Source organism: Delphinapterus leucas, chromosome 21 (genome assembly GCF_059928025.1).
Source record: "Delphinapterus leucas isolate spDelLeu-1000000601 "Yukka" chromosome 21, BTC_Dleu_Yukka2, whole genome shotgun sequence".
Lineage (NCBI taxonomy): Eukaryota > Metazoa > Chordata > Mammalia > Artiodactyla > Monodontidae > Delphinapterus > Delphinapterus leucas.
The window spans coordinates 16,835,759-16,860,143 of NC_143149.1; the positions used below are offsets into that span (position 1 = coordinate 16,835,759).

At 40.0% G+C, this 24,385-nt stretch overlaps 2 protein-coding genes across 7 annotated transcripts in view; one reads left to right on the top strand and one right to left on the bottom strand.

Annotated features, from left to right (window-relative positions):
- L1TD1 (LINE1 type transposase domain containing 1) overlaps positions 1-18,292 on the bottom strand; it is a 1,087,927-nt gene extending 1,069,635 nt beyond the window's left edge. For 3 of the 5 annotated variants that reach the window (XM_089903541.1, XM_089903539.1, XM_089903538.1), the window contains exons 1-3: positions 15,646-18,292; positions 10,830-11,014; positions 8,280-8,347 (exon numbers count right to left, since the gene is read on the bottom strand). The gene's annotated coding sequence lies outside the window, so the exon portion shown is untranslated. The remainder of the gene's footprint in view (positions 1-8,279; positions 8,348-10,829; positions 11,015-15,645) is intronic. The other 2 variants (XM_089903542.1, XM_089903540.1) reach the window with 2 other exon arrangements.
- The window catches only part of ASAH1 (N-acylsphingosine amidohydrolase 1), a 46,329-nt gene continuing 38,139 nt past the window's right edge, over positions 16,196-24,385 (top strand). For both annotated transcript variants that reach the window (XM_022571052.2, XM_022571054.3), the window contains exon 1: positions 16,196-16,324. In XM_022571052.2, coding sequence (XP_022426760.1) covers positions 16,247-16,324 — 78 coding nt within the window. In that variant the 5' untranslated portion in view covers positions 16,196-16,246. The remainder of the gene's footprint in view (positions 16,325-24,385) is intronic.

The following is a 24,385-nucleotide window of genomic DNA, read 5'->3' on the forward strand; positions in this document are numbered from 1 at the left end:
TACCAGTTGCCTGGACTTCACCACTGGAAATTCTGCTTCAGAAGAGCTAAGGTTGGCTGAGGCATTTTTATGTTTTTACAATTCCACATTGATTCCAGTGCACAGCCATGACTGAGACCTGGTGCCACACCTTGTCTAATTCTCAGCTTTTATATTTATATTCCATCTGTCACCAACTCTAGACTTACATGGCCCCTCTACAGCAAGGTAGCTAAGCTACCAACATCAGCCTTATAAAGGAGAAGCTCTTGCTGTAGCTCTGGCCCTAACTTGGCATTCCAATTCCAGTAGGTGGACATTCCCCCATATTGCTTTCTCCTTCTTCTGATCCTTGGATACTTACTACTCTGATCCCCCAAAGCAGCAGTTCTCAAGCAGGGCCTATTTTGCCCTCCAGGGGACATTTTGGAATGTCTGGAGGCATTTTTGGATGTCTCAACTGGGAGAACAGGGGGTACTCTGGCATTTAGAGGGTTAGAAACTAGGGATGCTGCTAAACATCCTACAATGCACAGGACAGCACTCCCTTACAACAAGAATTATCCAGCCAAACTGTCAATGGTGCCAAGATTGTGAAACCTGCCCTAGGACTTAGTCTAGTCCTTGCTTTTGTCAGCTCCCCAACCTGTAAAAAGAAACAGTTCAACTTTATATACATAAGAATTGCCTAGGGGGCTTCCCTGGTGGCACAGTGGTTGAGAGTCCACCTGCCGATGCAGGGGACACAGGTTCGTGTCCCGATCCAGGAGGATCCCACATGCCGCGGAGCGGCTGGGCCCATGAGCCATGGCCACTGAGCCTGCGCCTCCAGAGCCTGTGCTCTGCAACAGGAGAGGCCACAACAGTGAGATGCCCGTGTACCACAAAAAAAAAAAAGAATCGCCTAGGGTACCTGTAGATTTCCAAGACCCATCCTTAGAGGTACAGGCTTAGCATATCTAGGATTAGTCCCCAAAACTGACATTTAACAAGCACTCCAGGTAATTCGGAAGCAAGTGATCTGAACCACACTTTGAGAAACACTACCCTCAAGAGACTGAAGTCTTATTTCCAACGGTAGCCTGGTACCAAAGACCATCTGCCGGCCAACTGATTTCCCTGGAACAAACATTCTGTCTGCCTGAATTTTTGAACGTAGTATATTCCTGTACTCCTTGTCACCATGCTCACCCTCATGTTCACCCAGTTCTTGCCCCCATTTGAGAGAGCAGGACTAATTACAGGTCCTGGCAACTGAAGGATACAGATTAAAAAGAGGCATCGCCTGCCCTCATGGGTGAAGGAGGACAACAAATGAATAAAAATTGCAGGTAATAGGTGAGTGTTCCTTCCCTGTTTCCAGCATTGCACTTTATAGAACCCCCATTATGCAATGAAGTTAGTCTGGGAGAGTGGCAGAGATCAAGAATGAATGTTTCTACATATAGTCATGTGGTGCACATTTTTCCATCTTGTGCATGAGCGTATCATGAGAAATTTTGTTTAAAGCACTATCAAAATCAAGATACATTCTGATCAAACATTCCCCTGATTTACTAGTTTAGTAACCTTATCAAAAGGAAGGTTATATACAATAAAAGCACAAACAAAAATCTCCCCACACCCAATTTTGACTGCTCACACATTTTCAGATTAGATCATTTTGATTTTTCTATCTTCAAGTTCACTGACTCTCTCTTATCTCTAAACTGCTATTAAACCCATCTGGTGATTTTTTAATCTTAGACACTATTTTTCACTTCTAGAATCCATTTGATCTTGTGGTTATTGCTACTGTTGTTATAATTTCTTTTTCTCTGCTGAAATTTCTTATCCATTCATTAAAAGTCTTTTTTTGGTGTTTTTTTGTTTTTAGGCAGAATTATAATAGCTACCTTAAAAATCCTTGTCTTCTAATTCCAACATCTGGGTCATCTCAGGATCAGTCACCACTGATTGCCTTTTCTTTTTAGTATGTTTCTTCATATGTCTGATATAATTAGACTGTATCCTGGACATTGTGAATAATACATTATAGAAACTGTGGATTCTGTTTTGTCCTTCTGAAGAATCTTTGTTGTTTAGTAGGCAGTTAATATGGTTGACCTCAAGCTCCAAATTCTATCTCCCCACAGTGAGCTACAGCTGAAATATCCTTTCAGTTCTTTCAGTTTTAGCTGGGCTGCTTGAAGTCTGCCCCAAAGATTTGGAGTTCTGAGATCAGTGAGAGATTTGGGCAGTATGGCTACTCTCTGTGGCTTTCTTCTTTTTTCAGGATTTCCTCCTCACTTTCTAGACTCTGGTTACTCTGAACTCTGTCCTCAGATTCCTCAACTACTGAGACTAAAAGTTTCCATATGAGTTTTAATGGCACTGCCTGGGGCCTGCCCTAAGTTGAAAAAATGTTGAAAATATGATTCCCTTCTTACTAGAATTAACTCCCCTCAAGTTTCTGCGTACTTTTGGTCACTCTCCATTACCTTTAGATAATTTTTAATATTTTGTCCAAAGTTTAATTTTTGCGTGTGTGAGAGGATTAGTCTAGTCAAGCTACTCCACCATGACATGCTCAAACTCTTATTTTTTCCTTGCCCTCTTCCCAAATTAAGGACCTGTCTGGACTTTCCTAGATACAGATACAAAACTCACCAACATCCTACAGAAATAAGTTAATAAAGAAATCATTAAAATCAATGAATACATTCATACATCTTAAAATAGGCCTGAATTCCTAAAATGGACTCAGCATACCAGATGACCCAGTACCCACCCAAATGCTACGGAGTTCCTGGGTCAGCTCTAGTGTAGAGCTAATCAGGGCATGGGTTCAACTCCTTATTGTAGGAATTATATTTACTCAGTTATTCTAAACTCATAACACAGAAGAATATATTAAAATATGCTAGCTTAACATCATATTTTATTAACCAAATTATTATGACATGATAGCTTTCATAACGGGTTAAAAACATCAAAAATTACTTTTCAAGATATTGTTCTGTTATGGTATTATTATCAATATTAGCCTAAGGAGATTAATGCAGGTAACCTCTGTGATAATTTTTTCAAGCTCAGTCATCTTGAAATCCATTTCATTTAATTAAAAGATTAGAAACAAAATGAGAAAAAGAACAATTTCATACCTTTACTTCCCTTTTCCTCACCCACCTATTAGTTTACAGGCTTTTTTTTAATACATATTTTATTAAGTGAACTGGATGGTGTTAAGGCAGGTTTTGCATTATGACATTTCCTGTGTACTTTACCCTAGGAAAATCTCTGGCACTATTTGATGTATTTCTGTTTAATTTTTTGCCACTGGGCTACTTAAAACATTACTGAGGCTTATTTTCCAAGATGGAGAAAAAACAAGCCTTCTTTCCATTTGGCCTTGTGTTTCAACCCTGCCTTTGTATTTCATTAAAAAAAAATAGATTTTCTTTTCAGACTGCACAGCAAGGACTTATAAATTAAAATCTGCAGGTGTTCTTCTTACAGTGTTCTGCAAACCTAATGAGGTTCTGCAATCCTGTTAGTGCTGCTAGTAGAGAAAAAGGGGCATAGCACTACTTATTAGTGTTTATTTTTCCATCATGCTATTTCCTAATTCTGGTCCTTAGATACTAAGTGGAATCGTAAGGAAGAGAACAAAGAAAACAAAGCATGTCTCTTTACTCCTTTAGAAAGGTGTAAACGTAAATATAAATAGACTCCAAGGTAAGGAATCAAGTCATGACTTCTAACCTTAGTTCCCTAACCACACCACCTGACAAAATTAAGTTGTATAGCTGTAGTCATTCACATGGGGGAAAAATAGGCAATGTCTTTTCATGTCTTATTTTTTCTTTATTATCCCTTATGCTTGCGTAAGTACTATTCCCTGTTTGTTTTTTCTTTATCCTGCTAAATATAATCCCCCAAGGCTTTTTGTTTGTTTGTTTTGTTTGTTTTTTTACCTGATACCAGAAAAAACCCAGGGAAAACTTAAAATTAAGATAATAGTTTAACAGGCCACCAGCATTCATACAGTCTGATGCTACCTGTGTATGCAAAATGGCTTTCTAAAGTGTGGTGACTTGTTTGGAAATCGCCAGTGGACCTCAGACCAATCTAGGCTGTTGTGCAGCTCCTCAGCCCTAAATCCTAGTATAGATCAGCTTTAAACCATAGCAGCAGGAATTGTTTAAATATATCCCTTCCTACTGTTGTTCAGGAAAATAATTTTTCCCCAAATTCCTACAGATACAGAACCTTCTTGTATGCTCCCTTGTTTTTCATTTTTAGCCCAAAAATCCTCTCTAGAAGACCTTCTGTATATCCGTCACTGCCTCTTCAACCTCTCCCACCTCTCCACCTATGATTACCAACTCTTCTTTTTCCATGTTCCTTTTACTGCCATAGCCTCATTTCACACCAGTGTGCCCTTTCCATAATGTAGAAAAATGGACGAAAACTTAAGCATTTAGCAGAAGGTAAACAAAAATTTCTAATAGACAAATTTCCTCTTGACTCCCCCATGAAAATGCCCCTTCTGACTTTTTCCACGCTGAGTTCAGCTCTCATCCCAGTGCACCCAGAATTAGAGACTCATATACTAGAGCCCAAGTACCAGTTTTGAAGCTTCTCATTACCCCTACCCATCAACTCAGGCCTTGTAGCACATACCATCCACACCCATCACCAATGCAGTTCTACACTGCTGTACATCAGGGTCCTCGACCCACACGGAACCTAGTTCCTGGTCTTTCTCTTCACTGAGCCTCCCATCCTCTGTTTCACTGACTTCAGCATTGACACTCTCGTGACCATTCATTCCAAAGATTCTGTCGACTCAGCTCAGCTGATCTTTTGCTCCACCTTAAATTATCTACAGACCAGCAAGGTTAAAACACTGCTTCTGCTACACCTTCATCCTGCATTGGAAATCCTTATCTCTAACTCTGAACGACCCTCCAGGAGCATGACTGTTCATTCTTTTACCAAGTACATTTTTCATTTTTAAAAGTTTTGAAATATACCTTCTCAGTTCCAAGCCCTTTCTTACTATTAGATTTAATTTTCTTGCAGTTAGTGTTTTATTTCTAAACCTAATAAATTATTTTCTTTTTAATACATTATTTTATAGTGATTGAATTCATAGAATATAAAGTATCATTTTTCAATCCAATACTAATATTTTCTTATAACAAAGAAACATATAACAAATATATTAGCTCTAAGAAATTCCACATCTTGCCCAATTCCAACTGTAATCAGGACCCTCAGTTTTCTCTCTAATATTAGAAAATTACTGATCAATTCACCATATGGTGTAAATAAGTGAATAAAAAGTCATTTTATAGGTCTAAGAACACATTTACTATTTTTCCTTCTGCTTTCTGCCTCCCCCCACTATTCTAATGCATACCCAGGAGTTGGGGGGGTATGGTGCTAATAGACCTACCCTTTAACTACACAGAGTCACAAAATAATAAGTACTAAACGCACTGACTTCTTTCTTCTTTCTTGGGATTTCTCATCTCACTCATATCAAACCCAGGAGAAGTGGGGTAGTTTCACCATGATTTTACAAAACCATGAAAATGCAGGGCTTGCATTTTCAGTAATATAGCAGATTAGACACCATGAATGGCACTCCTTATTAAAACAACTAATACACTGGGTGAAATATTTTAAATATCTTTTAAAACACCACTCATCCACACAAAAGAAAGGAATCTACAGATATCAAACAAAGGGAAAACAGGAACCCACAGAGATGAATGAGGACCAAACCTCACTCTCACCTGGAAGTTTCTTCCAAATCCTGGAGACTTTGAGCTTTTGCTTTGACAAGTGTCCAAGATATGGGAGGTAGGAGCCTGGACTCACCCAGGAGGGAATCTATGACTATAAAGGGCTATGCCTTCAAGGGTAACAGTGCATGAGAAATAAATCTTATTGCACAGAGGTGGGTGACAAAGAAAGTTTTTCTTTTGTTTGGCACTGAGTAGAAGGAAAGGAAAAAATTAAAAATACACAGAAACAAAGAACCATTAATGAGAATCAGGAGAAGCAAAAACAAAAATTAATCATCAAATGTATAATATTAAATAACTATACTTGACATGTTTAAAGAAATAAAACTTATTTCTGGGATATAAGCAGGAAATAAGAGATTATAGGACTTCCCTCGTGGTGCAGTGGTTGAGAATCCGCCTGCCAATGCAGGGACACGAGTTCGATCCCTGGTCCGGGAAGAACCCACATACTGCAGAGCAACTAAGCCCGTACGCCACAACTACTGAGCCTGCGCTCTACAGCCTGCGAGCCATAACTACTGAGCCCCCATGCCACGGCTACTGAAGCCCGTGTGCCTAGAGTCCGTGCTCCACAACAAGAGAAACCACCACAACGAGAAGCCCATGCAGTGCAACGAAGAGTAGCCCCTGCTCGCCACAACTAGAGAAAGCCTGTGCGCAGCAACAAAGACCCAACACAGCCAAAAAATAAATTAAAAAAAAACCCTCATTAAAAAAGATTATAAAAAGACTAAGAAGATTTGAAACAATTAAGAACTTAATAAAAATAAGAACTTAAAAAAATTAAAAACGTAATTAAAAATTCAGTGGATGGATTAAACATCAGATTAAACAAAAGCAAAGAAAAAAATAATGAGCCAGAATATAACAGTAATTGATTCCAAATACAGCTCACAGAGACAAGGAGATAGAATATACTATGAAATAAAGATCGAGAGACACAGAACATGATGAGAATGTCTAATATATGCCTACTTCAGGTACAAAAAGGAGGTAATAAAAAGAATGAGAAAGAGATAATAGACATAACAACTGAGAACTTTTCAGACATCAGATCTTGGCATACCAGTGAATCCCAAACATGATAAATAAAGATACACACCTAAACACATTATGGTGAAACTACAGAATTACAGAGAAAAAAGTTTCATCTTAAAAGCAGCTGGAAAGAAAAGAGTGATCACTCCAAAACTTCAGCAATTCAGCTGATTGCTAGCTTCTCACTAGCAGATATGAAGCCAGAAAACAGCAGAGGAGTATCTTCCATGCGCTGAGAGAAAAAAATTTTCAACCTAGAATACTATAATCTATGAAACTATCTTTCAAGAATAAGAGAAAAGCAGTAAAGCAGAATAAAGACACTGTCAACATAAAAATTGAGAGCATTTATCACCATTAGATGACCATTAAGAGAAGTCTAGGTAGAACAAAAATGATCCCAGAGGGAAGGTCAGAGGTGTAATAAGAAATGTGAAGCAAATATACTGAAGATAATAATGAGTAAAGTATTTATAAGATATGAAAAACAATTGTGAATGAATCAAAAAAAAAAGATAGCCAAAAAAATTTTTAAATAGGCAAAAGACACAAACAGATATGAATGACATGGATTGAATGTTTATGTTCCCCCAAAATTCATATGTTGAAACCTAATTGCCAATGTGATGGTATTCGTAGGTGAGGTTATAGAGAAAAGATGGTGGTCTATGAACCAGGTAGCAGGCCCAGACCAGATAGCAAATGTGCCAGCACCTTGATCTTGCACTTTTCAGCCTCTAGAACTGCAAGAAACAAATTTCTGTTGTTTATAAGCCACCAAGTCTATGGTAGTTTGTAATAACATCCCGAGCCACTCAACATAAAATAATTCAAAGAATTACAAAAGCCCATAAATACATGAGAAAATATTTAACCTTATCAACAATGGTATATAGGTAGGTAATCTTTAACACTTGGCTCTCCAGAGGGGAAAGCCCTGATTTGTAATGTTTGCTGATTTCCATGGGGTAAATATCATATGATGAATCAAACGACCAACATGAGGTCACTGAACACAATCACACTGTGATGTCACTGGCTCATGGGAGCCCACCCCAACACAGCGTTTGCAGCCACCAGACTAGTAAAAATTTAAAAGTCAGTCAATACCAGAGTTGGCAAATATATGAAACACTAGGAACTCTAATCCACTGTTTGTGGTAGTAAATAGGGTTAATCGCTTTGGCTGAATATATGCATATCCTACAACTCACAGATACCACTACTTCAGATCTTTGTATTTTAGGTACAGATGCAATATTAACATCCAGGATTAGATTTGGTCTTTTCCTACATGATCCTGATAAAATGAAGTATAGGATTATGGTTGGTTTGGTTGTGCTTCTTGTATCTTTAATAGAACAACAACAACAAGATCCCTAAAGCTTTATTTTAGAGCCTGAAAAATAGAAAGAAAGCTTATCTCTGAGATATTCTGAGATAAAAGCCAAGGTGTCTTACCCTAGGTCCTTGACCCAGTCCTTTTTCTAGAACGCACACTTCTTCCAAAGCCCATCACAAATTGGAGGCTTGAGAGAGAAAGAGAGAGAGAGAAAATGAAAGAAATGTGATTGAGGGAAGAGAAGGGAAGGATAGGCTTGTAGAACCCCAGTTAGCACTTGAATGCATTCCCCACAAAGTATTGTTACTTACAGAAGTTAGGATCCTGAGCTCTGTAAGTAATAAGTCACTTAATCATCATATATTTATTCTACACCATCATTATGTCAGGAATTGTGCTAGATATTGCAGATACCATGATAACAACATAGACATGACCCCTGTCTTGAAAGGGTTTATAGATTAAGAAAGGCAGACTTTAAACAAATAGTAATTAATCAAATAACTACGTGTGCAAAGGACAAGGAAAAGTACAGGATATCTGAGAATTGATTAACAGGGTAACAAAACTTGGTTTGGAAAGATGTAAGTCAGGGAAGCCTTTGCTAAGGAAGACATAACTTAAGCAGAACTCTCAGGAGTTATATGTGTGAAGGCGGCGTGAGAAAGAATATTCCATGCATAGAAAGCCAGTGAGTAGGGACACTAAGGCGGGAAAAAGCACAGTATTTTGGAAAAATTGCTTTAAGGGAATGAGCGAGTGGGTGTGATAAGCAATAATTCCTTCCAGAGAGGAAGTCAGAAGCAATCCAGCTTCTAAGCAGAGCCTTCTGAGCTATGGTTGAGAATGCTGGACTTGACTGTAAGAGTAATGGGAAATCACTGAAAGATATTAAGTGGGGAAGTGAGAACATGCGTGAAGAAGAAAAGACATCTGAAGGCCAGGCTCTGGGGCACCCCACATAAAAAGGTCAGTTGATGAGTAGAAACCAACGGAGGATATTGAAGACGTGTCCAGTTAGGAATATAAGAATCAAAAAGGAGTGTTATTCCAGAAGCAAAATCAAGTAAATGTTCCAATGTCTAAGATATGACAATGGAATTGGGCATTTGAGGTAAAATACAGAACATTGCAAGGGAAGAGGTCAAGAAACCGAGAAAAACCAGAATATTGGAAAAATTGTCTTTGTGGAAATTGCAATCACCGAGAATACTGACAGGTATCAAATTTAAAAGAGTGACAGTGAGCCAGATGTGAAAAATCTTCAAGGGGTGAGGAAAAGCAGGAGCCATCAGAGGTCTACAGATGACCTAGTATGATGGCACCAGCTTCCGAGTCAAATCAAATGACTGTGAATGTTTTGGGTGTTGGTAACATTAGGTAGGCCATATGAAAGTATCGGTAGTCAATTACTTATTAACCTACAAAAATAGCAGTCTCATATGGTTCAACCCAATATAACTGAATATATAAAACATACATTTGAATTGTAGTTGGCCTCATAAGTTGATATATATTTATGTTCGTGGTATTTTTCAGTTGTAAACTCCCTTTGATTAGGAATTCCTATTTTACTGCATGTGTGTCTTTCATGGCACCTAGTGGTCTGCTTGGTACTTTTAGTAGGTCATTTAGTACTTTTAATATATATATATTACTATAATTGCTACTGCTGACGTATGTTGTCATTTCAGGATAATAATCATTCTCCTCACCTTTCCTGTTTGGGAAATGATTGAGAAATATACACAGGCATTGGGTGGCAATAAACATCAGCTTTACTGCTGATTAATCTGGAAAAGAGAAAACAACTTGGACCTGAGGCCAAGATCGGATGCCAACTCCTTCTCCTCTGGAATGAATTTATGCACTCAGTCATTTGACAAATGCAAACTGCTTCCCAGGGGCACAGCCAATTTCTAACATGACAGGGAGTAAACTGAGGGCAGAGTAGGCAACAGGTTGGGGGGCAGGAGATGCAAGTACATACAAAAGGCTCCATTTTTTTTTACTACCTTCTCTCAATGTCTCCCAGAGCCACCCTTTCATGATGCTTTCTTCAAACTCTTCACAGCCATGACGTTAACATAGTATTTTAAAAATCTGTTGGATAGGTGCCAATTTTGGAAGATGTAGTCAAAGACAGCAATTACTTCCCCCTCCACTCTTGTCATCCAGGACTTACCACTGTGGGCACACAGATCTGAGTGAGAGAGCTAGAGAAGTCAGGCCACACATATGCAGTGACCCATCCAGCTATTTACCAATTAGGTAAGTCACTCTTCCCCTAGGGAAACATGAATTAAAGGTATTGGGGAGAAAGGTGGAAATTTTCTCCCCCAAAACATCTGATGGTTTTGTTTTGTTTTGTTTTTTTTAACATCTGATGGTTTTGTAAGGCCTAAAGCTTATACAATTTGGATGGTCCTCTTTAAAGACAAGAATACAAAATTACAAGTGTAAAATTGGGTAGAAGGTTTGGAAGATGCCTGAGCAAGTGAAGGTCCTGAAACTTAAGCGTTATAGCTTTATAAATTCTCCTCTGCTCTTGAGAAGGTAGACATATCTATTTTTATGTGTGCATCCCTTAGGATGCTATCAGATACAATTCAACTTGCAAGCAAACCAACTTGAACTGGCTTCAATAATAAAGAAGAGTAGTGGCTTACCGTAATTGAGTCCAGTTGTTGGACAGGCTCTGTGTTTGGTCATCTATCAGCTTAATGTCATAATGACCCAGTTTCTTTCCTTCTCTCCTCTGTGCTGTCCACAGTACCTATTCATCCTTAGGCAGCTCCCTTCAAGTTTACAGCACGAATGCCAGCAGCAATGGAGACTAATAGCTTACTCTTTCCTGTTAAAAGAGAAAGGACAATTGCCTCAATCAGAGCAAAAACCCTGAGATTCAAACCATGGCCTACTGAATTCAAGAGTCCGAGTGACTAAGGCCGAAGCCAAGCATGGTGGCAAGAGGACTAGGGTAACCTTAAACATCAGTCCAACCCGGGCCCACCTCCAGAGATGAGGCTAAGGATGGGGACACAGTTCATCCAAATCGCATGTCTGCTGTATAATGGAGAAGTGGAACTGAGGTTGGCAAAACATCCACAATATTAAACCAGAGGGTAGAGCATGGAATTAGTTAAATCTATTGATATTTTACAAAATAGTCATTTGATTTACATTTTCCCTTCCATCTTCATTTTTCTCTCCCACAAGACAAAGCCCCAGGGCAGGGATCATTTGTTCGCTAGTTACCCAGCACCTAGAGTAAGTACTCAGAGTTTACTGAGGGAAAAATGAATTTACCACAAACTTATGAGAAACAACTGGTGGGAAGCATTAAATAGGTATTTATAATGGTTTATGTAAAATGGAACTATGCAGGAATATGAAATCAGAGCAAGAAAAAAAGATTTAGAGATTATTGAATTTGAACTGAATTGACGAATAATTTTCAGGTCAGAACTATATGTCTTATCAAAGAAAGTAGAAATAGACAAAAGGATTTTTTTGTAAAGTGTCTCTTCAGATTCTTACATGTCTGTGGTACCAGGGGTTCAATAAGACATCAAAAATGATTCACAAAGTAACAGAAAGATAAGTGCAAAGTAAAGGATAATTAAGATAACCTTTTGATTTTTTTTTTTTTTTTGCGGTACGCGGGCCTCTCACTGCTGTGGCCTCTCCCGCTGCGGAGCACAGGCTCCGGATGCACAGGCCCAGCGGCCATGGCTCACGGGCCCAGCCACTCAGCGGCATGTGGGATCCTCCCAGACCGGGGCACGAACCCGCGTCCCGCGCATCGGCAGCCGGACTCTCAACCACTGCGCCACCAGGGAAGCCCAACCTTTTGATTTTGACATTACATGGGGGGCAATTAGATTAAATGTGAGCAATTAATTTATAGTTTTGTAATGGAATAAAATATCATTATACCTTGAGCCAAAGGTAATAATTTGACATATTTTTCTTTATAAAAGCAAAACATAAAGCAAGTAATCTTGCTTAGTGTGATAAATAAAGCTCCTGGAGGAAAAGAATCATGTAACAGTTTTGCAAGATTTCTGATTTTTCCATCTATTTCATCTTTCATTCTCTAGATTCCTTCCTAAAAATATGGATAAAAATCAAAGCTTTGAAACTCAGATTACACTTTAGATATACTAAGTCTTTTCTTCTTAATTAAACAATTCATTGGTAAATACTTCTGGTAAAATTTTTTTAATTTATTATTTAAAAAAATTTTTATTTATTTTTTTGGCCGCACCGCGTGGCTTGCAAGATCTTAGTTCCCTGACCAAGGATTGAACCCAGGTCCCCTGTAGTGAGAGCTCAGGAGTCCTCACCACTGGACTGCCAGGGAATTCCCTAAAATGTTTTTTTTTTTTTTAAACTGGAACATTATTTCCATATTTCTTTCTTTTTTAGTGCAAACCTTTGAACATTCAGTTTTATTAAATCAAGTCATACCTGTTCTGGGTAATGTGTTATGTGCGGTAGATTTCATCAAGGGTTGGGTGATTAGACTGCAATGATTTTAAATCACCTCAGAAACCCAGGAATGTTAGGTAGGAGATTAGAAAGGGTCCATAGCTTGCCAAGAACTTCAGCTATTCTGATAAACAATTCGATTACTGATGCTGACTCTTGCACATTAAATATGTTATCTAAGGCTTACACCTGATGCTTGCTGTGAAGATAGTATTTGAACCACCCTTCCTGCCGACATAATCATTCCTTTGTACACTTAAATACCATTTCCATGAATATGTCAGTGTGCCATAAACCATAGCAAAGTTTCCTATAGCCACATGCTTTGCCTTGGCCTTCCGTACATTTCTAGTACTGAAGAATCGAGTAGATTAAGAAAAAAGATGTAGGTGTAAGAAAAAAATGCATAGGGCTTCCCTGGTGGCGCAGTGGTTGAGGGTCCGCCTGCCGATGCAGGGGACACGGGTTCGTGCCCTGGTCCGGGAGGATCCCACGTGCCGCGGAGCGGCTGGGCCTGTGAGCCATGGCCACTGAGCCTGCGCGACCAGAGCCTGGGCTCCTCGGCGGGAGAGGCCACAGCAGTGAGAGGCCCGCATACCGGGAAAAAAAAAAAAAAGCATAAAATGGTATAATTTTAGGGAAGTAGGTTTAAATTTTAATTTGCCTGAAAATAGAATCAATGGTATATAATAGGGCTTTGAAAGTTAAATGCAAAGTTATATGAAAATTAGAATTTTTCATGCCCAAGAATATCATGCTAATTGACATAAATTTTCTGTATAAAAATTCTGATTTTGCCAGACCATCTAACCAGCAATTAATATCCTCTCATAGGGAAAAAATGTGTTTGGTGACATGTTTAAAGTGCTCTCGGTAGTATTTAAGATGAATGATCTTCAAGGATGTGGAGAAAAGGAAACCCTCATACGCTGTTGGTGGGAATGTAAATTGCTGAAGCCACTGTGGAAAAGAGTATGGAGGTTTCTCCAAAAACTTAGAACTACTATATAATCTAGCAATTCCACTCCTGGCTATATACCCAAAAAAAAACAAAAACACTAATTTGAAAAGATACATGCACCCCTATGTTTATAGCAGCATTATTTATAATGGCCAAGGTATGGAAACAACCTAAGTATCCATCAAGATGAACGGATAAAGAAATAGTGGCATATATATACAATGGAATACTACTCAGCCATAAAATAGAAGGAAATTTTGCCATTTGTAGTAACATGGATGGATTTTGAGGGCATAATGCTAAGTGAAATAATACAGAGAAATATATATACTGTATGATATCACTTAATGTGGAGTCTAAAAAATAAAACAAACTAGGGAATAAAACAAAAAAGAAGCAGACTCAAAGATATAGAGAACAAACTTGTGGTTACCAGCTGGAGAGAAGGGAAAGGGGAGAGGCAATAATGGGATTATATGAAATCATGTGCATGAAACTTTTGAAAACTGTAAAGCACCATAGAATTTAAAGAATCTTTCATTCAATAAAAAAAATGTTTTTAAAGATGAATGATCTTCAAACCAAATAGCTACTTATACAAAAGATGGGAATCCTCTACTTCTTTTTTCTTTTTTTTCAGACTTATTTTAAGGTCCAAGATAATTCAACCTATTTACACATTTGCACAGAGAAGCCGAGGTCTTTACAATAGCTCCTTATACCCTATATAATCTGCCCTACCCTCCTTACCTCTCAGACTTCTTCTACTTTTTTTACCCCCTCTTCCTTCTGCTCCACACACACTGACTTCCTCGCTGTAGCCAAACATGCCAGGCACATTCTCACTGTCAACCCTTTGCCCCAGCTGCTCCCTCTGCCTGGAATACTCTTCCCTAGGCATCCACAAAACTAACTTCTTCACCTCCTTCAAATCTCTGCTCAAACATCACTTTCTGAATAATGCTTATCCTGTTCATCTTACTTAACATTGTGACTCTCCCTACTCTTGATCCCCCTTACTCTGCTTTTTCTCTATAACATTTATTACCTTCCAACATCCTATATAAATTTTCTCGGGTATGATGTTTATTGTCCATTTCTCATCTAGAATGTAAGCCTCATGAGGGAGGAACCTCCTGTCTTTTTTGTTCCCTGCTTATCCCCAATGTCTGGAAAAATGATTAGCACATTGTAGGTGGACAGTAAATATTTTTGAATTAATGAACATTTCTGTGATCTGCTTGCTCACTGTTCAGTCAGGAACCACTGATATGTTTCAAAATCATGTGATATGTTTCAAAAGTCAAACTTCCTCCTCAGAGACAGGAACCCTGTCATCTACCAAAAACCAACCAAACAAACAAAAAACCCTAGGAAAACAGCCTTCAAACATCAACTGTCGTTTCCCAATCTCCAGCAAAAGGATTGTTTGGTTTTTCTAACCAAGTAATACAAATGGGTAAAATTGCAATTTCAAACACACACAAGAAAAAAAAGAATATATGAAGATTTTAGTGATAGTATTCTGACTTTTACTGAAGCATTAAAAAAAAAAAAAAAAAAGCTAGTTGGATTTCAAAAAGGCTCAATCAGAAAGTAGAACCCAGAGGGTAGGATTTCCTGTTGGACTTTTAAGTAACTCATCCTACTAGGGCGACGGCGTCCATACAAGGGACGAATGCCAAGCAAATACATCTGTAAAGCTGTTTTTCAGGTGTGAAAGCCTACCCTCCTCCCAAGTTCACCCCCGGCTCTGCCAACCTGAAGCGTTTCATCAGTTAAGTGAAAACACACAGCTGCTTCCCATCAGTGAAGGAAGGTTCGCGGCTCTACCTGGACATTCCACCTGTTGTCTAAGTGCAAGGAACTGAAGCCTAAATTCTGTGCCTTGTCAGCTCGGCTGCTAAAGTCTAAATGGGTAATTCACAGTCTTTACTACCCGTGAGAATTAATTATCCCCCCTCCCGGGTATCCCCCCGCCTCGACAGCTGTTCGGGGACCCCACGGTCAGGACGAAAAACCTCACTCACTTCGGCCCTGCCCTTCTTAGAGCGCAAAGACGGGTCGCGTTCGCGTGCTACGCCGCGTTTTGAGACTCTCGTGGCTTGCGCCCGTTTCGTGGGCTTTTGGTATCGAGCTGCCCGAAGGCGGACTTCGCCCTGGGCTGTTTGCGGACGCTGCACGGCCGCACCGGGCCGGGAAAGGAGTCGGAGAAGGTGCCCAGCCCCAAGCTCGGAGGTGGGCGCGGCCCTTCGTGAGGCAACTCGTCGGCTGTAAGTTCCTCAGCCGCACCCGCCGGCGCGAAGCTGGGGCTGGAGCTCGGGCTCGGCGCAACCATTGCTCGCGGAGCAGTGGGGGGGTGGAGGGGACCGACAAACACCACGGTCCTAACGCAAGCGCTGACCCCCATCCTGTGGGTTCGTTCTTCCTCTCGGAAGGGTCCCTTGCCCTGCCGTGCCACCGAAAAGCCCGGCCCTCTCCATCTCCTGCGCGTCTGTCTCCCCCCGCCTCGCGTGGTGCGGTCCAGCCCGCGGGTCACGCGGCGGCGGGGGCGTGGTCTGCTCTGAGCTCAGGTGGTACCTTGTGCGGCCTCTTCTGGCGTCATTTGTAGCGGCGTTCGCAGCAGGAGCGATGCTGGTTTGGAGTCGCCTAACCTTCGTCTTACTGAGCGTGACCGTCACCTGCTCGGTGGCGCAGCACGTGCCACCGGTGGGTGAGGTGGAGGCCAGGGCGCGGAGAGGGGCGCGCGGGAGCACGGGGAAGTGGGGTGCCCAGGTGCGGGGCCGGCAGGGCTTGAGGGACACCTAGTCCCGGCAGCATCTTTACGGGGGTCGATGTTTTCCTGAGCAGAGGTGTGGGTGCAGAGCGGGCTGGCGAATTTCACCCCGGGTCGATTCGGTACAAGCTGGAACAAGGAAACCTTCTGGGGAAATCCTGAGCTCTGCGGATTGGTGATTATGATTTGCATACCCTCACGTTTGATGGATTGCATCTGTTCTACCAGTACCAGCTTCGAGCATCCAGAACTGTAAGAGAAAAAGTTCCAGTTGATTTGTGTACATGATTAAGTGACGAACTTCCTGAGGACTTTGGCATCCTCTGCCTGGTGACGAGGTGCTGAAGGAAAAGTATTAGCTAAGGATCCTGAGGGCCCTGGGAAAGGGCAAGGCATCCCCAGTCAGGGCAATGGGAGCAGCCCAGGCCAACCTAGATGTGGATGCCTGGCCTTTATCTCCGAGTCAAGTGAACACTGGGCCTGTGGCTATTTCCCCTTGAGGGAAGTAGCAGGAACACAGACTTGATAACTACAAGAGACAATGAGGGACCAGTTTCACTCTTACTTTGCAAGGGAGGAAGTTGATTCCGAGTGAGAAAATGTCTAGAAGCATGACTGAACTCAGGCCTCTGGACACCTGGTCTGGTGGTCTTGCATAATTCTCTTCTTTAAAAGCAGTAAGACTGCATTTTTCTTATCAACAGATCAGATAAATAGGAACTTGGGTGCATGTGACCTAAGACTAGGTGAGGATGTTTTTGAATAGTTTAGGTAGAACATTGACTTTGGGAGCAAGATGTGCATTCTCCTCTTTTATTCTTTTATTTCCCTACGGAGAAAAGCTTTAAGAGTAAGATCATGGTGAGATATTACTCAGCCATTCAAAATTGATACAAGATAAAGCAAGTAAAAGTAGAATACAAAGTAGTATACACAGCGATTTCAGTAACAGAAAAATACACAGTGTATACATGTGGGTGAGGATTGGAAGGGTATAAGGAAAAATAAAATTAGTCTGCTTTAGTGTGGGTAGGGAATTAATTTGCTTTAAAGTGGTTGGGATTATGGGAATTTTTAAAGAATTTTATACTTTGATACTGTCAATGCTTTCAGCCAGAGACCCCAGGAAACACACCTGTAGTTGAAGAAATTGGGTTTATTATTTTGCAGTGAGTGAGAATGCATGCCATGGGCAACCGTGGGGCCTCTCAGTAAAAGGGCATTAGGAAAAACCTGTTTTATAATTTGGACTTTGTGTGTTTCAGGGGCAGGTCTAAGGAATCGGGGGTTTGCTCTAGATTGGTTGCTTTTAGAAAGTGAGGCAACACTATGGGTAAAGAAGAAACAGTTATTTGTTTAGCAAGGGAAGGAGGTGTTTGGTGTTTAGCGTGTTACACGTACCTTTGTTTTTGTCTGTGCTTAGAGTGATGAAGTGGCCTTGCTTTGTCTCATTTGATCATGTCTCAGATTAACCTTCACTGAGGTGGGTATTCTGTGAGTTGTGTCTAACAAGAGAAGAGAAACGGCCTGGCTTTTGAGTGTCAGAGCAGCAAGTTAATACTGAGAGGTCTAGTTGTGGACCTCAGAACAGTTTCATATATCAATATCTGCCTTTTATTTTCGTTGCCAGTACTTTATTTTTTCAAGCAAAAGTACTTTAAAAGGTATTTGTAGAACAGGAAAAATCAACAGCCCCTCCATGAATTTAATAGTTCTTATCTGGAACAGTGGTTGTCAAATTCTAGTCTGGCCTCTGGTGTCAATTTGGGAAGCTGCTTCCACAAGTCTTTAATGAAATGAGAAAAATGAGGCCTTGAAATTATTAATTTAGAATGTTAGCTTTTATTCTGATTATGACCTTCCAATTTTTGTTGTTAAAATGTTCTTTTATGTGTGTGAGTTGTTTTGTTTGTTTTAACATCTTCACTTTGTAGAACAAAAACTGGGACTCCTCTCAGTTTTTTAACTGATCTGGAAAACCTGGGGGCCACTGGCTGACAGGATTTTGGGAACTTCACAGAAGTTCAGTGACCTCATCCTTTGACAAGAATAAGCATTTTTTTTTCATTTTGAATTGTTCTGTGATAAACTGTAGCCACACATAGTAACAAAATATATTTCAAAACTACTTTTGATAAATATGATAGTGGGAACTGGCTTTAAATTACAAACAAAAATCATTGGATTTGGAATGTCTGTGGATTTTGTTCTGTTTTGTTTTTGAGGTGCTTCAGACTATGGCATATTTTAAGGTCTTCTTGAGTTATTTGATTCTATTAAGAGATGGTGGTGACAAGCTATCCCATTTCTGGGTATTTATCCAAAGAAAATGAAAACACTAATTTGAAAAGATATCTGCACCCCCATGTTCATTGCAGCATTATTTACAAGAGCCAAGACGTGGAAACAACCTAAGTGCCCATTAATGGATGAATGGATAAAGAAGATGTGATTCTCACTCTCACACACACACACCCACCACACACAATGGAATACTAGTCAGCCATGAAAAAAGATGAAATCTCGCCATATGTAACAACACGTATGGATATTGAAAGTATTATGCTGGGTGAAATAAATCAGACGGAGAAAGACAGATACCGTATCTAATAAACGAACAAACCAAACAAAAACAAACACGTAGATACAGAGAACAGCAGCGTAGTGGTTATCAGAGGGAAAGGGGCAGAGGGAGGGTGAAATGAGTAAAGGGGATCAATTGTATCGTGATGGATGGAAACTAAAATTTTGGTGGTAAGCACGCTGTAGTGTATACAGAAGTAGAAATATAATGTATACTGGAAACTTATGTTATAAACCAATATTATGTCAATAAAAAATAAATTTAAAAAATATTTTAAAAAGAGAGATTGGTGGTGACAGAAGTGGTGCAAGAAAATCTGGAGAGGGAGATGGAGATGACATCATCCAGGGCTCTGTAGACCTTGATAAGGATTTTGGAATTCATCCTAAAAACAATGGGAAGCTGTTGACTGGTTTTAAAAAAGATGTGATAAATTTGTCACTTTCAAAAGATCAATTTGGATTGGAAGGGAGCAAGGGTGGATATGAGGAGACTAGTCCAATAGCACAACCCTCCTGACTTACAGGACAGTTGTGCTATTGGAAAAGGAAAGAAGTGGATGGTTCCGGAGAAGATTCGGAGGTAGAATGAGAAGAAGGAGGGGTTGGATGGGGATGAGGGACTGGCACCTTTCTGAAGTGCTCAGCTGGGAGAATAGTGGCATCACTACAGGAATATGAAGAGGGAAGAATGAATATCATTTTTCACTCTGGTTATGTCGAATTTCAGATGGCACCAAGACATCCAGCAGACCTTTGGGACTGGAGCTCAGAAGAGGATATTGGAAGTCGTAGGCATATTATTTTGAAGCCCACTGGAGTGAACAATGAGCAGATAGAAGAGAAGAAGAGGCTTAGTCAAAGGCTCAGGGGACATGCATGTGTCAGGTCAGGAAGAACTGGCAAAATTAAAGCAGCAGCCAGAACTGGAGAGCAAGTGTTAGGGACGCTCAGGGGAGAGAGGGACAGGTCACCTGTATTGAATGCCATTGAGATGTCTAGTATCTGTTGTGCTTGGCACCTAGAGGTCATTGGTCACCTTGGCCAGAGCATGTTGGGAGCAGAAAATAGATTGTAGTAGCCTATGGAGTCATCAGAAGGAAAGGAATCAGAGTAGGCGAGATGGCTGTTCTCAGTAATAAATCTAAGCAGATCCCTAAAATGTGTGAAAATTAAACACACTGGCTCAGTAGTGAATACTGAATCGAACTTATTTTTATGCATCAGCTTTTCAAGTGAGTGATAACATTGTTGACATTAGCCACTGAATCAGGTTTTAGCAAAGATTTTTACAACGTTTTCCAAAATCACTTAAACCCCATCTGGCCTGGCCAGTTTTACTGTACTGCATTTGTTTTCCACCCCGTACTTTAAAGGAAGGAATACACAGATACCATATGTTTGCTTAGTCAACAAATACTGCACGCCTACTCTGGGCCCGACTGTTACAGATGCTGGGAACAGGTAGAGAGGTCTTTGCCCTTATGGAGAGTTTGTTCACATTCCTTTTACCTAAATATTCTCAATTTAATAGGGTACCATTCCATCAAAGGTCAGAAAACAAGTGAAAAACTTTGCATGCTCATTTGAATTTGTTACATATGCAAGAAAACATGCCTTTTCTTATTCAAGTGTGTCTTGAATATGTGTCTGCTCTGTCTTACATAGAGAACACTTTAAGAAACAAATCTTATGTAGAAAATAGTTGTCGGTGAATTAAAGAATTGAATTGAAATTGTCTTGTTGGACTTCCCTGGTGGCGCAGTGATTAAGAATCCACCTGCCAATGCAGGGGACACGGGTTCAAGCCTTGATCCGGGAAGATCCCATGTGCCGCAGAGCAACTAAGCCCGTGCACCACAACTACTGAGGCTGCACTCTGGAGCCTGCGAGCCATAACTACTGAGCCCCCGTGCCACAACTACGGAGCCTGCGCTCTAGAGCCCGCGTGCCACAACTACTGAAGCCCGCGTGCCTAGAGCCTGTGCTCCGCAACAAGATAAGCCACTGCAATAAGAAGCCCATGCACTGCAACGAAGAGTAGCCCCCGTGCAGAGCAACAAAGACCCAATGCAGCCATAAATAAATAAAGGAATAAAGAAAGAAAGGAAGGAAGGAAACAAAAGGAAAAGGAAAGAAAGGAAGAAAGAAAGAAGGAAGGACAGGGAGGAAGGAAGGAAGGAAGAAAGAAAGTTGTCTTGCTGAAATTGTTCAGCTTCTTCTCCGATGGTAAGAACACTGGTGTGAGCTATATAATTAAATTACTTTTCACTGCCTTTTTCTGGTTATGTGAATAAGACAAGCACATGAGGGCTTTCTGAACTCTTTTGTACAGTCTTAGAAGCATACATTTCATTGAGGTTCTCATTCCGGAGGACTCAAATATTTTAGGGAGCTGGATGAATTATCTCATTTCTTTTAGGCATGGAGCGTTCAGGTTGCTAATGGAATAATTTTCACTTTATATTTTATTTTCCTAAATACAGTTATGTCAAGTAGCTCTGTAGCTAGTTTTTTTTTTTAGTGAGTGGGGAGGACGTAAAGAATGATTAATTTTGAAGACGTTCAAGTTCTTATCAAATAACTAGAATAATTAGAGAATTCGCTGACTCAGGAAGTATTAACAAAACATTTTACAGAGATTTTCACCACTTTCTTTGGCTTTAGGAAGCAAAAATGAGAGAGCACACACGTGAAAGATTGAGATTTTAAGTTGGTTGTATTTTTTCACCCTTTGACAAGGTAGCACATTATACCAAGCAGACTACCTAATATCGCTCCCTTTCATCTATTTACATTCTATACCTATCATCTGTTTAAATTTTTACTTACCTTGATAAGGTTGTCTATTATTAAAACCATGTATAGTTAAATTTGGAGATAGTAAGAAACTTTAAATAACAAGTGAGCTCACTGTAATTTTATTTCAGGTCTGTACATAGATTTTTGAAGCTGTCTTTCCCTGTTGAGGTCTCCCTTGAAAGTAAGGATGTACCTGTCTCCACTCTACCCCAAATCTAATCTTTTTGTTTAAAATGACTGTTGTTAGAGGCTATTATGCTTAGTGAAATAAGTCAAAGACAAATACCGTATGTTATCGCTTATACAAGGAATCTAAAAAATAAAACAAACAAAAGAATATAGCAAAACAGAAACAGACTCACAGATATGGAGAACAAACTAGTGGTTACAAGTGGAGAGGGGGAAGGGGGAGAGGCAAATAAGGAGTAGGGGATTAAGAGATACAAACTACTATATATAAAATAAATAAGCTACAAGGATATATTGTACACTCCAGGGAATATAGTGAATATTTTATAATAACTTTAAATGGAGTATAAGCTATAAAAATTTGAATCACTATGCTGTATACCTGAAACTAATATAATATTGTAAATCAACTCTACTTCAATAAAAAATTTTAAAAACAAAAAAAAGTGACTTCAGTGTCAGTACCTTATGAACACCTGAAGTACCCTGATCTTATGGCTGCTAGCTTTAAAAATTACAATCACATTTACCCTTTACTCTTACAGCCAATTTCTATGCAGATTTCATGTCTTTGTATTTCATGTTTATTTATTGCTGTCAGCATTATCATAGTAAAATGTCTTATCAATCTCAGACTCTTGCATATATGATTAGGTTGCTCTGTTACCTCTGGGGCAGTTGAACTCTCCTAATATTTGATAGAGCACTTGTAACTTCCCTCACAGTCGTAAGAAATATGCCTTGTAGTTTAATTTTATATTGGCTTTGGAACCCAGGTCATGCAGATAAAATTACTAGGGAAAGACGAGCGTCATTACATTTCATTTACTCACTGAGTTGATTCTAGTGATCATCAAAAGCCCTGAAGGGAATGCGGATTGTTCCCTATTAGGAATTAAATTGAGGTTTTCTTGTTATCTCTGTGGGAAGCTATGAGAAAGATCAGGGGGAGCCTGAACTGGGGCTCTGTCACCCGCTGTGTAACCTTGTCACTAATGGAGCTGGGCCTTGCATCCAGAACATGACCCCATGACCCTAAAGTTCCTGAAAACTTGAAATTCAGTGAAAAGGGCATAAATAAGATTTTTGTGAATCAAATCACATTTTAAACTCACCAAAAGCGCTGATATTTAGAAGAATCTTATAGTGAATAAGTTAGAATGAAGTAAGAGTTGTATTTCTAAAGTTAATACTTGCCCTTCTTATTAAGTGCTGTTTGGAAAATTCGTAGTTTTAAATCAAGATGTTCTTAAGTAGAGTGTTGCTTTTTGGTGTCCATTTCCAATTTCACTAAGCAAGGACTAGTGAATTTAGAATACCCTGCCCTCCAATGCAGTCATATGTTGTTATCTTAAAATAATTTTAGACACTGACAGCTAAAAATACTTAAAATCAGGGTTTGCCTGGTGGCGCAGTGGTTAAGAATCCGCCTGCCAACGCAGGGGACATGGGTTTGAGCCCTGGTATGGGAAGATCCCACATGCCGCGGAGCAACTAAGCCCGTGCGCCACAACTACTGAGGCTGCACTCTAGAGCCCATGAGCCTCAACTACTGAGCCCGCGTGCCACAACTACTGAAGCCCGTGCTCCGCAACAAGAGAAGCCACCGCAATGAGAAGTCCGCGCACTGCAACAAAGAGTAGCCCCCGCTCCCTGCAACTAGAGAAAGCCCGCATGCATCAACGAAGATCCAACACAGCCAAAAATAAATTTTTTTTTTTTTTTTTTTTTTTTGCGTTACGCGGGCCTCTCACTGTTGTGGCCTCTCCCGTTGCAGAGCACAGGCTCCGGATGCGCAGGCCCAGCGGCCATGGCTCACGGGCCCAGCCGCTCTGCGGCATGTGGGATCTTCCCAGACCAGGGCACGAACCCACGTCCCCTGCATCGGCAGGCAGACTCTCAACCACAGCGCCACCAGGGAAGCCCAAATAAATAAATTTTTTTAAAAAAACTTAAAATCATGTCAGGGAATCACTCTGAAAATCCTCAGCATAATGTAAATGGAATCATGCAGTTTTTTAATTTGATATTTTAAAATGTGTATCAAAGTGTACATAGTTAAAGAAAATCAAATAATATAGAGAGGCTTATGATAAAAAAAAACCCAGCCATCTCCCTGCTTATTCTTTCTACCCCATCCCCCTTCTCTGGAAGCAAACACTTTTTTGTTGTTTTTGTTGTTAATTGTTGTCATGTTTTTCGAAGTATAGTTGATTTACAATATTGCGTTAGTTTCAGGTGTACAGCAAAGTGATTAAGTTATATATATTTTTTCAAATTATTTTCCATTATAGGTTATTACAAATACTGCATATAGTTCCCTGTGCTATACAGTAAATCCTTGTTGCTTATCTATTTTACATATAGTAGTACATATCTGTTAATCCCATACTCCTAACTTATCCCTCCCTACCTCCCTC